The 12797-nt window shown below is 41.8% G+C and overlaps 1 protein-coding gene across 1 annotated transcript in view; it reads left to right on the plus strand.

The window, feature by feature from the left end:
- The window catches only part of ttn.1 (titin, tandem duplicate 1), a gene marked incomplete in the record, with an annotated part of 209359 nt that overhangs the window by 18966 nt on the left and 177596 nt on the right, over positions 1-12797 (plus strand). The window contains 18 exon segments of the mRNA XM_036209999.1: positions 87-290; positions 830-972; positions 2044-2189; positions 2573-2800; positions 2871-3109; positions 3189-3421; positions 3518-3682; positions 4099-4267; positions 5016-6694; positions 6777-7058; positions 9678-9944; positions 10174-10446; positions 10521-10784; positions 11158-11418; positions 11488-11748; positions 12039-12302; positions 12392-12652; positions 12740-12797. Of these exon segments, the coding sequence (XP_036065892.1) occupies positions 87-290; positions 830-972; positions 2044-2189; positions 2573-2800; positions 2871-3109; positions 3189-3421; positions 3518-3682; positions 4099-4267; positions 5016-6694; positions 6777-7058; positions 9678-9944; positions 10174-10446; positions 10521-10784; positions 11158-11418; positions 11488-11748; positions 12039-12302; positions 12392-12652; positions 12740-12797 (5397 nt within the window).

Consider the following 12797-nt stretch of genomic DNA (forward strand, 5'->3'; position numbering starts at 1 on the left):
CATCTTTTTTTGTACATGACTGGTGCTGTGCAGAGTCTGGATTTTAACCCAGCAGGAACAAACCGGCGCCATTTACATGTTTTCAGGGCAGGAGAAGCCAAAGAGGACACTATGTCCCAGGTGAGCGAGGCAGACAGCACTGCAGCTGCTGCTCCCTTTTTCACAAAGAGGCCGACCATCCAGAAGCTGATTGAGGGTGGAAGTGTTGTGTTTGGATGTCAAGTTGGTGGAAGCCCCAAACCACAAGTTATCTGGAAGAAGAGTGGTGTGCCACTCACCACTGGATACAGGTAGAGCCAACCAACTTATCTTTAAACTGTGATTAGTGAAAATTAGTGGTTTTGTTTAACCCTCAGATGCTTTGAATCAAATTTCTTTTGATTTAAAGTTCCAATTACCATTTACTTCAGACCAGAAATTGTCTTCTGGTACGACAACAAAAATATCACTGAAATGGTCATAAATGTGAGTTTTTCCGAAGTGCTTTGGAGTAACGGGTGGCAGAAATTTTACAATAGCATCAAGAGGAAAGTTATTGCTATCACATTAACAGCAGAGAAGAAATCTGTCATGCGAAAAGCATCCTCAGCTAACAGAACCATCCATGTCTCACGATGATTGGTTCTGTCCAGCTGATTTCATACCTTCTACTTATACTCTGTGACTCTGAGAGCTCAGCACAAGAATTCCAATATGCTTCAATGTACGTTGTTGCATACATGACAAATAAATAAAAAAAAACCTTGAACCTTCTAAAACAAACATCTGTTTTGGCATGGCTGTGATGTACTGCAAAGCTGCTTGTAATATGCTTTCATCTGTCCATCAGATACAAAATTGCACACAAGAAGGAAACTGGAGAGTGCTGGTTGGAGATTTCCATGACATTTGCCGATGATGCCGGTGAATACTCTGTTTTTGCCAAGAATCAGCTTGGAGAAGTATCAGCCTCCACCAGCCTGCTGGAAGAGGGTATGTCAAAAACCCACATACAAACAAACAAATAAAGAAAACACCAAATGTGAAAGCTAAAGAAATTCAAAAGAGAATTCAGCCAAATCTCTGACGTAGGAGTGGGTGATTTTGGGAATTGGGGATTTGACACCAGGTACTTACAGCGCTGCTGTCGTCATAGCAGTAATAATTGTAACTTTAATTATAGAATAGTTAAATACATCATTTTTTGTTCATTAAGCGTATAATAAAATGCAGGAAAGATACTTTTGGCAAATAATAATGTATTTTAACTAATGACGATGTCAACAATCTGAACCCCACATACAAAAAAAATAGTACAAGTATACTAATAATAAGATTATACAATAAAAAAAAGAAAACAGTAGTGTAAAAGTTAAAAAGCAAAAAATTTATACAAATCATAGCATAACAGCATCAGTTACATATTCAAAAATAAAGGGAGTAATAACATATGAAAGTCACTAGTAAAAAAAATAAACAAAAGCATCACTGTAATAAATATAAACAAAACAACAAACAATCCTGCCATTGGGGCAAATATGTGTCTCTTTATCTCCGATGAAGCAAAGAGAAGAGGGTGAAGTTGTAAGCAGCATGGGGGTGGCGCTGTTTACACAGACAATGTTGCCACATAGTGCTGTTTCCCGCACAAGCTGGCAGGTATTCACTCAAATTGTGCTGTTTTTTGCACATCCTGGCAACACTACAGACAGAGACACTGTGCTTGCAGGAACTCCTTGAGTAAATTTAAGTACTTTGCTGTACGGATTGAAGAAAACTGTGATAAAAGTAACAATTTTATCATCAGTATGATTGATATTCAGATACGACCACCAATATTTTTTTTCAAGTTGTCCTGTCCAATAGCTGAACAAGTAGAAAAGAGCTGAAGGCTTATTGTGTTGGACAGATTTTACTGTTATGGCCTCCCCTAATCTGAAGCTTTCCTGTAAGAATAAATATTCCTTAAAGATGACAGTGAGGGATTTCAGAGTTTCCTGAGTGAAATGAGCTGCTTAACCTCGAAAGATGATGAAGATTCTGAATAATTGATTTCATCTGCAGAGGACTACGAGGCCTACATGAAGAAACAAGAAGCAACCTTTAAGACTGAAGTGACTGCTTTCGTGCAAGAGCCCAAAGTTGGAGACATTCCCCCTTTTCCTGTTCCTTCCATGGAGCAGATGACGGCCACAGTTATCTCTGGACAGGTGGGGCAAAATGGTTAATTGTAATAAGAGTTTTTTTGGAAGAAGTAGGCTCAGATGATGATCACATAGTTGTCTCACGCACTTTGCAAAGATGTACCAATCCTATGATCTTTAACTGAGCTACAGAGAAAAAAAATCAATGGAAAACAAATCTATCAGGGTAACACTCAGTATAGTGTGGGCAGGTTTTCCTTCGTTTGGGTCATGTAAGTGACAATATTTCAGTAATTCCAGAGAATAGAATCCTTCCAGCTCAGAGACACTCTTCTTCTTTGAAGACAACACATTAAAAAGATAGATTTCTGTTGCATATCTAAATGTCAACCACATTCAAACAGGTTAGCTGTGAGTTATGCTTTTCTAACTTCTTATCACATTTCCAGGAATTCCATCTGTCTGGTGCTGAGCAGAGGACCATTCAAGAGATTGAGATTAATATCATGAAGATCACATACAGAGAGATTGTCACAGAGGATGGAGAGTTGATGGTGACTGCTGCCCCTACTGAGGCAGTGCCACCAGACTTCAACACTCCTGTCAAAAACTACAGGATTATGGAGGGGATGGGTGTCACCTTCCATTGCAAGATGGCAGGAATGCCGCTCCCCAAGGTAATTAAGCATTTAACTCATTTTCAGAGTAACTATTTTAGACAAACCATGACATTTGAACTTCTGGCAGATCGCCTGGTTCAAAGATGGCCAGCGTATCAGGCATGGCGATAAATACCAGATTGAGGTCCTTGAAGATGGAAGAGCTAGCCTCCGTCTGCCTGTGGTCAGGCCAGAAGATGAAGGTGTGTACACTGCCTTTGCCTCCAATGTGAAAGGAAACACAGTGAGCTCTGGGAAACTCTATGTAGAGCCATCTGGAATGGCTACACCTCAGAGATATACTCCACAGCAAGTGCAAAGATTCCGGTAAGAATGCCCTAAAAATGCATGCAGTCTGAAAGGTGAGCACTGGACTTGTAGAATGAGGGTTCATGCTTTTTTACAGGTCTACATCTCCTCGTTCACTGAGTCGTTCACCTGGCCGATCTCCTAGCCGCTCACCTGGACGCTCACCGGCTCGCCGACTTGATGAAACTGATGAGGCTCAGCTGGAAAGACTTTACAAACCTGTTTTTGTTATGAAGCCTTCCTCCTGTAAATGCTCAGAAGGACAGACCGCCAGGTTTGATCTGAAAGTCATTGGCAGACCGATGCCTGACACATACTGGTTTCACAATGGTGAGTTAAGCACAACTAAATATTGACGGGATCTCGTCACAAGTGTTGTAAATAAAGAATTTGACTCACAGATATGAAAACAAATCCTTTTTTTAGGACAACAAGTGGTTAGTGACTACACCCATAAAATAGTGGTTAAAGAGGATGGCACTCAGTCACTCATCATTGTCCCGGCCATGCCACAAGACTCTGGAGAGTGGACCGTCATTGCTCAGAACAGGGCTGGACGCTCATCCATCTCCATCACTTTGACTGTTGATGGTAAAACTTAATCTCACTATTTGAAAGTTCTGCTTGATTTTTTTTTTTTTATATAATTTTTATTTGCATTTTTCATTTATAAACAAATCACGAACAAACATGGGCTCAGATGTGTGCAAAGCATTGTGTCAGCTCCAGAGAAAAATAGACAGTAAATTTAGAAGGTAAGAAAGATACAATCAGTCAGTTTTTTTTTTACTTGTTTCCCCTCCTCCAAAGTATTTTGGCCTCAATCCAATCTGACCGCTTCCAGAGAAGAAAGAAATGGTCCCCAACTATCTGGGAAGGTGGTTTTGAGTTTTTCCGTTTGTATAATAGAATCTATATCAGTGATCCATTGTCCTTCTGCTTGATGTCTGACTAAAGAAGTTCTTTTGGACAGGTACCTGCTTACCATATGTCTCTGTCTTCTTCAGCTAAAGAAACCTTGGTGCGACCACAGTTCACAGAGAAGCTGAGAAACATCAGTGTGAAACAGGGAACCTTGGTTGAACTTGCTGTCAAAGCCATTGGAAACCCTCTGCCAGATATTGTCTGGCTGAAAAACAGCGACATAATCACCGCACACAAGCACCCAAATATCAAGTGTGTTTCCTCTTAGTTTTGTTACTGTATGTTAAAATTGAAGATTCGCTAAATTTCTAGCAAATTCACAAGATTCTTTGAATATGTGGAAGAAAATGTTTATTTTTCCAGGTGAAGTTGTCTTTGAGAAGACTATAAGTTCAGATGCATTTGAGACATCAGAGATGTTTTAGATTTAGAAGTACAATAAAGTTTACTGCAGGGATGGGAAAATGTGGTATTTCTTGGGCTGATATGAACAGTTCTGAATAGAAACTGTTCAAAAGGATTGATGTATAGTGCCCCAAAGATGTAGTTGGTAAAGGTAACAAGAATACTTGAAAAAAGCTAAGCTTTTTTGTGCACTAAAGTGTTGTGGGATCCAGAAGGGATTTTTGCTCAAGGGATTATAGCACCCCCGTGCTGCTCCAGGCAGATTGATCTTCCTCTGTACTACATTTCTTCTAATAAAACACTCTTTGAAGTGCCTAACTTGAACATGGTTTGAACTATTTAAGATTCATTTAAAATACATCTGGTGGATGACATTTACCACTACAATAAAGTTTAGGGCCATTTTAAGAGGAAAAAAATAAATGCAAGAGGAAGAAATCTATACAGAAGACATTATTCTGCAACATGAACAGGCAAAAAGCAGTTGGTTCACTCAGAGCACCAGCTTAGTTTGAAGCAAGAACATTTCACTTTGAGAAAGATCTTTTAAAATGTGTTAAAGAAGCCTATTTAATATAAGAATGTTTTTTTGCAGGATCGAAGGAACAAAAGGAGCAGCCAAATTCCAGATTCCCTCCACTACCGGTTCAGACAGCGCCTGGTACACTGCAACAGCCATCAACAAGGCTGGCAGGGACACCACCCGCTGCAGAGTCAATGTGGAGGTGGACTATGAAGAGCCTGAGCCAGAGAGGAAGCTAATAATTCCCAAAGGAACCTACAAAGCTAAGGAGATTACACCTCCAGAAGTGGAGCCTCTACACCTGCGTTATGGTCAGGAGCAGTGGGAGGAGGGTGACCTTTATGATAAGGAGAAACAGCAGAAGCCACAGTTCAAAAAGAAGCTAACCTCAGTTCGCATGAAGTGCTTTGGTCCTGCTCATTTTGAGTGCAGACTCACTCCTATTGGTGACCCTACCATGGTTGTGGAGTGGCTGCATGATGGAAAACCTTTGGCTGCAGCCAATAGGCTGCGTATGGTCAATGAATTTGGCTACTGCAGCCTTGATTACGAAGTTGCATATGCCAGGGACAGTGGTGTCATCACCTGCAGAGCCACCAACAAGTTTGGAGTGGATCAGACGTCTGCCACCCTGATTGTCAAGGATGAGAAGGGTCTGGTTGAGGAAACTCAGCTTCCTGAAGGCAGGAAAGGAGCCCATCGAATTGATGAAATGGAACGACTGGCAAATGAAGGGGGACCTTATGGAGTCACTGCTGAAGAGCAAACAGAGAAACTGAAACCTGAGATTGTACTTCTTCCTGAACCTCTCAGAGTTATGGAGGGTGACACAGCACGATTTCGCTGCAGAGTCACGGGTTATCCACCACCAAAGGTTAACTGGTATCTTAACGGACAGCTTATAAGAAAAAGTAAGAGATACAGACTTAGTTACGATGGTATCTACTACCTAGAGATTACAGATGTGAAATCCTATGATTCGGGAGAGGTCAAAGTAGTGGCAGACAACAACCTGGGGTCAGCTGAACACACAGTGAAACTGGAGATTCAGCAGAAAGAGGACTTCCGAAGTCATTTGCGCCGAGCTGCTGAGGCACCCTATGAAGCTGGTAAAACACAGTTTGAGGTGGTAAAAGCTGAGAAAGCCCCCGAGGATGCTCAGCAGAAAGAGGTCATCAAGCTCAAGAAGGCACAAAGAATTGTTCATGAGAAAGCCATAGAGGAGTCGGAGGAGCTGAGGAGCAAATTCAAACGCAGGACAGAGGAGGGATACTATGAGTCCATTACTGCTGTGGAGCTTAAATCTCGAAGGAGGGATGATTCATATGAAGATCTGCTGAAAAAGACAAAGGAGGAGTTGCTTCACCGCGTCAAGGAGAAAGAAGAGGCTGAGAAGAAGATGCAGGAGGAGCGTAAACTTTCTGAAAAATCTTTTAAACCAGAGAGACTCAAGCTTGCCCCTAACATGGAAGCTCCTAAAATCATTGAGCGTATTATTAGCCAGACAGTCTCACAGGGTGATGAAGTGAAGTTCAGGGTCAGAGTTGTTGGTAAGCCAGATCCCACGTGCCAGTGGTTTAGGAATGGAGTTCAGTTGGAGAAGTCAGACCGTGTCAGCTGGTTCTGGCCTGAAGACCATGTGTGTGAACTGGTGATCAGAAATGTCTCAGCTGAAGATTCTGCTAGCATCATGGTGAAGGCCTCCAACACTGCAGGAGAGACCTCCAGCCATGCTTTCCTTCTGGTCCAAGGTATCATACTCTAGGTTCCTTAATCCCAAGACTAAGTGATGCATCTTGATCCTTTTTAAATGAATATTTTCTTGAATTGCAGCAAAACAAGCAATCACTTTCACTCAGAAGCTGGAGGATGTTGATTCCAAGGAGAAGGACACAATGGCTACATTTGAGTGTGAAACCAATGAGCCCTTTGTTAAGGTCAAATGGCTGAAGAACAATTTGGAGATCTTCTCTGGGGACAAATACAGGATGCACTCTGACAGAAAGGTCCACTTTCTGTCTGTACTGATGATTGAGATGAGAGATGATGCAGAATACACTTGTGCTGTTATAGAGGATGAAGATGTCCGAACAATGGCAAAGCTCAATGTTGAAGGTGGGTTGCTTGATAACTCGACATCTTTGAAACTGAGAAATGTTCCGGGTTTGTAATGTTTCTTAGACGGTCATGGTTCTACTCTGGATGGTCACAAATGCATATCAGTGTCAGTGGAATGTTTGTCAATCCTTTGAGGGTTCTAATTCAGGCTTTGCAGGTTTTTGCCTTTAGACCGAAGACCTTACCCCTACCCTAAACCAAGGAAAGCATACGTTGGTTTACCACATCGGTAGTAAATGTAGTTAGGAGTCATTTCTAAGTTACATATCTAATGCCTTAGTTGACCACTAAGGGTGCTGCAGGTTCTGGGGTTGTCTGAGCCTGTGAAGGGTCACAGACAGGTGCGCCCACATTTTAAGGTTTAAGGTAGATGACCCCACTTGTAATGTAAACATGCCTAGGATAGCACAAGGGTTAAGGGTCATCATGAGATAGTGTATTTAAAACAAAGGACAATGCTCGCATACAGCCTATATCCACCCGCAGGGGCAGTTGGAACCAAGACTTTAAACCAGGGGTGTCAAACTCAAGTCCTTGAGGGCCGATGTCCTGCTGGTTTTCCAGAAAAGCTGCCTGGATCAGGTGTGTTTAGCCAATAAGAAGATTCTATGGCAGCTTAGTTGGAAAACAAGTAGGACTCCAAGGCTGGAGTTCGACACCTGTGCTTTAAACCAGTGGTCCCCAACCACCGGGCCGCGGACCGGTACCGGGCCGCAGACCCATTGCCACCGGGCCGCGGAAGAATTTAGGGACTTTTTTTTTTTTTGAGTCAGAAATCTTTTATTTTGAAAATCAACCGGATTCTCTCGATTATACTGAGCGCTTAAAGCAGTCCAGCGGCGTGTCACACGAGAAAAGCTGCATGTGGAACCTTTCTCCGCGAATGGCTGGGAATAGGGCACGCGCGTAAGTGCAGCTTCGGCGCCGGAACTTTCTGCCAGACCTGCTGTTCAGCCTGCGCGCGAGGCTGCAGCGTTCTCTCCTTCTTAGAACGAGCGTAGCTAAATCGGTGGATAGTTTACATGCGAGCACATCTACTTATATTTGATTTATTCTACATCTCCTGTAATTTTCAAGAGAAAAAACAATTAGCAGATACTGTTTTTTAATTCGCAAGCCTCCGTGTCGAAGAATTGAATGTTGGAACGGGAGGTCACGTGACCAAATCTAGCAAGCTGATTGGCTGCAATCAATGTGTACAGGCATGCAGGAGCACATTTCTGTGTGATTATTTGATAATATTGACATTAATATTGATCTTGATCTTTGTTTCTGTCACATAAATATCACTGTTTTGCTGTTTATCCAGGAATAAAATGATACCCTACTTTTGATCACTTAACGTACCATAACTTTCTTATTCTTTGAGCGATCTTAATGATCTTTATACCGTTGGAATGGTCTCTTTCAGCCCTTTCCAGTGATATAAATATCAGAGCAATCAACCTAATTTGAAAATTTTTGTCACATACCTAGGCCAGCAACAGAAGAACAGACAGAAAACAGGTGATTCCCACACACATACCTGTTTGCATAGATATCTGACTTTCCCGAACAAATCTAATCTTTAGAACGGTCATAGAAATGCTCAAACGTGCTCGTCCATTCAAATACACATTTCAGAGTGCGCAGAGGGCGGTTCGGGGATGAGGATTTTTTTTTTTTTGGTTCGGGAATGAGGAGAAAAGGAGGCAGTCACACGGCTCACGCAACTAAGCACGTGCAGGGGGAGGAATTAAATATTTTTTAGTTAAAATGTTGCACTTGAAGCTTTTGCTTTTCTGACATGACACAAAATTGAGAGCCGTTATGTGTTTTATCAATCCTCCATTATGCACAGATGTCAGATGACATTTAACATTTAAAGCAGTGGTCCCTGACCCCCGGGGTGATTTGTTACCGGGGCGCACAGAAAGAACGCACAGAAAGAACAATTAATCTCCATCATCTTATTTTTTTGAAAATGTTTTATTTTGAAAAGTTACCGGATTTTCTCATTTACATCCTCACTTGACGCACGTCAAGGCCGCAACACGTCACATGATACATCCCGTTAAATTTAATCTCAAGATAGCAAAATGAGCAAAAAACAAACTTCTTTAGAAAGTTTGCATTGTGTTGGGGTAGAAACGATGTTGGTCATGTTATGTTCAGCTGTTGTTGTGACGTCATGAGGACCCAGCTAATAAAGTTGTACATGATAACACAGTGGATTAATGTTTTTAATCCCCCCCCCCGGCCGGGCCGCGGAATGACTCCACACTGGCTGACCGGTCCACAGCCCCAAAAAGGTTGGGGACCACTATTATATGACAGGTGCTTTCGATTTTTTTCTCTGTATTTGAATAAAACGGTAAGTCTACTCTGTCACTGTTTCATTTGCGGTGCCTGTTCCCCTGGTACACAAACTGTCCTGTCTCTGAGAAAATTAGTTTAAATGTATTTCTGCAGAGCTTTCCCACAAGCATTACTGAGGTATCACACACACTCTCTGTTTATTAATTTCACAATAGGGACACATCACTGCATTGACTGTCAAAGCTTGTATTTGACAGGCTAAATCATATTTCCTAGATTTGAATTGATGATGTAGCACGTGTTTCCATTGGCTGACAGGAGACCCTCTGGAGATCCTGAAGCACCTTGACAGCACAGAGGTCCCGGAGACCTACTCTGGAGAGTTTGAATGTGTTGTGTCTCGGGAAGATGCTGAGGGCAGCTGGTTCTTTGGACAAAAGCTGCTGCAACCCAGCAGTAAATATGTTGTGTCATCCCGCCGTGGACGACACACTCTCTCTGTGAAGGATGTCAAGAAAGAAGACCAGGGAGAATACACTTTCAAAGTGGGAGAATTTCAGTCATCTGCTTCACTTAAGATGAAATGTGAGTCTTGAAATATCCAGAACTTGATTAAATATATTTTAAGAGTCTTGACCAAGAAACCTGCTCCTGAAGTTTACTTATTTTACAAACTTCGAATCCAACAAAAAAAAAAAAGTCTAATCTAGAAAAAAACATAAATAGCTGAACAGTTTTCCTTACTTTTTACATATTGGATTTGCATTGGCAGTATCCCTCACTGAATGTTTTGTTTTTGTTTTTTTTGTTTTAGTGCGCCCTATTACCCTGATGACTCCTTTGACCGACCTGACTGTTTGTGAGGGAGACATTGCCCAGCTTGAGGTCAAGTTCTCCCAGGAGAATGTTGAGGGAAGGTGGATGAAGAATGGAAAGCCTATTGAGGCTTCAAACCGCGTGCACATAGTTATAGACAAACAAATCCATAAACTCCTGATTGAGGACACCAACAAGGATGACTTTGGAATGTACTCTTTTGTTGTCCCTGACCATGACATTTCAACATCAGCAAAGCTCATCATTCAGAGTAGGTCACTGAGTTGAATAATGGGTATTTCTTTTTTGTATCTGTATAAATTGACATCACTTCTTCTGTTGCAGCTATTGGCATTCTGACCCCTCTCAAGGACATAACTACTGTTGAGGGCACTAAAGTTGTTCTGGAGGCAAAGATCTCAGCTCAGGATGTCAGCTCTGTCAAATGGTACCACAAAGACAAACTGCTGACAATCAGTGAGCGGATCAACATGGTTGCAAAGGGAACCAAGCAACGACTTGTCTTTGCCAGGAACTATGCTTCTGATGAAGGACAGTATAAACTGGTAGTGGGTCGTGCTGAGACCAGCTGCACACTTACTGTTCAGCGTAAGTCACAAATTTAAATTCTCTGCACAGAATACAAAAAAATTTAAATAAAAATGATTCTGAAAGTGGTAATGGTGCATTAGAAGTAATACAAATATGTTAAGTATGTAAACACAGTCCAATAAGAGATTATGTTTATATTTGACACAATAATAGATACAGAGCATCAAACACCTCCCACTGAACTGATAGGCAGAGAATCAAAGTGAAAGAAGTGAAAACGCAACAGCGGGGGGGTTGTTGTTAGACATGTTGGGGGACATTGTTCCATGAGACATAGACATTTCAATGACTGTTTGAGGTATGATAAAGAAACAATGTTTACCCCCTAACACCTTGTGCGAAACCTTTAAATGAAACTTTGCTCCCACAGCTGTCCGCATTTTGAAGCCAATGACTGATAAGGAGTGCTCTGAGTCTGAGAATGTCACCTTTGAGGTTGAGGTCTCCCACCCGGGCATTGACCCCTTCTGGACTTTTAGCGGGCAGCCACTCAAAGGCAGCACCAAGCACAAGATGGAATCCAAGGAGAAGCGCCACACCCTGACAGTCATGAATGCAATGAAAGATGAGGAGGGCCAGTACACATTTGCTGCTGGGGAGAAGACATGCAGTGCCTCACTCACTGTAACAGGTAATGGTAAATGATACTGTTAGTCATAATAATTGTAATGTAGTACTAAGCTATGTTCTTTTTCACCAGGGGGTGCCATCAAAAAACCTCTGCGTGATTTGGTGGTAGCCGACTCACAGACTGCAGTGCTAGAGTGTCAAGTAGCAAACCCGTCTGCAGAGGGAAAGTGGCTGAAAGATGGCCAGCCTGTAGACTTCAGTGACAATGTTCAAAGTGAGGTGGTTGGAGCTGTGAGACGTCTTGTGATTGTTATTACTAAAGCCACTGACATTGGAGAATACACCTATCAAGTTGCCACCTCCAAGACTTCAGCCATGCTGAAAGTTGAGGGTAAGTCAGAGTTTCATGTATTAATTAATGTATTAAAGTCTAGAAAATCTTGTTTCACTTGAGCAGAAGGAAAGGGAGTCAAATATGATCAAGATGAAGGCTGATCTTGTCCTGTAAGGTGTTTTTGAATTTATTCTTAAATATTGACCTTCGAATGAATTAAAAAAAAAAAAAACTTAATTCAGTCAAATTTCATTGCTGCAATAAGAAATATAGCCTGCCTCCCAAGAACATGCCAGTAAAGAAAAAAATACCCATTTATGATCTAATAAAGAAAATTGCATACACAGCGGTAAAAATCAAGAAGACCCTGAAGAACATGAACGTGGTTGAGACGCAAGAGGCAGTTTTCAGTCTTGAGCTGACCCATGAAAACGTCAGAGGTGTGCAGTGGATCAAGAATGGGGTGGAGATCCAGCCCAGTGATAAATATGAGATCAGCATTGAGGGCACAGCCCATACCTTGAAGATACAAAATTGCAACACACACGATGAGTCTGTGTACTCCTTCAAACTTGGAAAACTCTCTGCAAACGCCAGGCTCAACGTTGAGAGTAAGTCAAATGAAATACATCAAAGTTTACCACCATTACCGTAGCTTTTAGAAAGTGGTTCAAGCTAATATGTGTCAATTGTACAACAGCCATCAAGATCCTGAAGAAGCCAAAAGATGTCACATCACTGTTGGGTGGAACAGCTGTGTTTGAAGTTGGTATTTCAGAGGACAATGTTCCAGTGAAATGGATGTTCAAAAACATGGAGTTGAAGCCAAGTGAGCACTACATGATGCTCTCAGAGAAGAGGAACCACAAACTGATTATTCAGAATGTGGACAACTCCAAAGAAGGAGAGTACACAGCTGTTGTGGGCCATCTGCAGTGCAGTGCTCATCTTGTTGTTGAATGTAAGTCAAAGCCACTAGCTTTTTACAAACATAACAATTTTGCTGCTAAATTCAAGTTTTCTGATAAAAATGTGACATTTCTTGTAGCTTTGCGAGTCACCAGACCCCTAAACAATGTGGAGGTTCCAGAGACGCTGATGGCCTC

This window comes from Oryzias melastigma, linkage group LG22 (genome assembly GCF_002922805.2).
Source record: "Oryzias melastigma strain HK-1 linkage group LG22, ASM292280v2, whole genome shotgun sequence".
NCBI classification, from domain to species: Eukaryota; Metazoa; Chordata; class Actinopteri; order Beloniformes; family Adrianichthyidae; genus Oryzias; species Oryzias melastigma.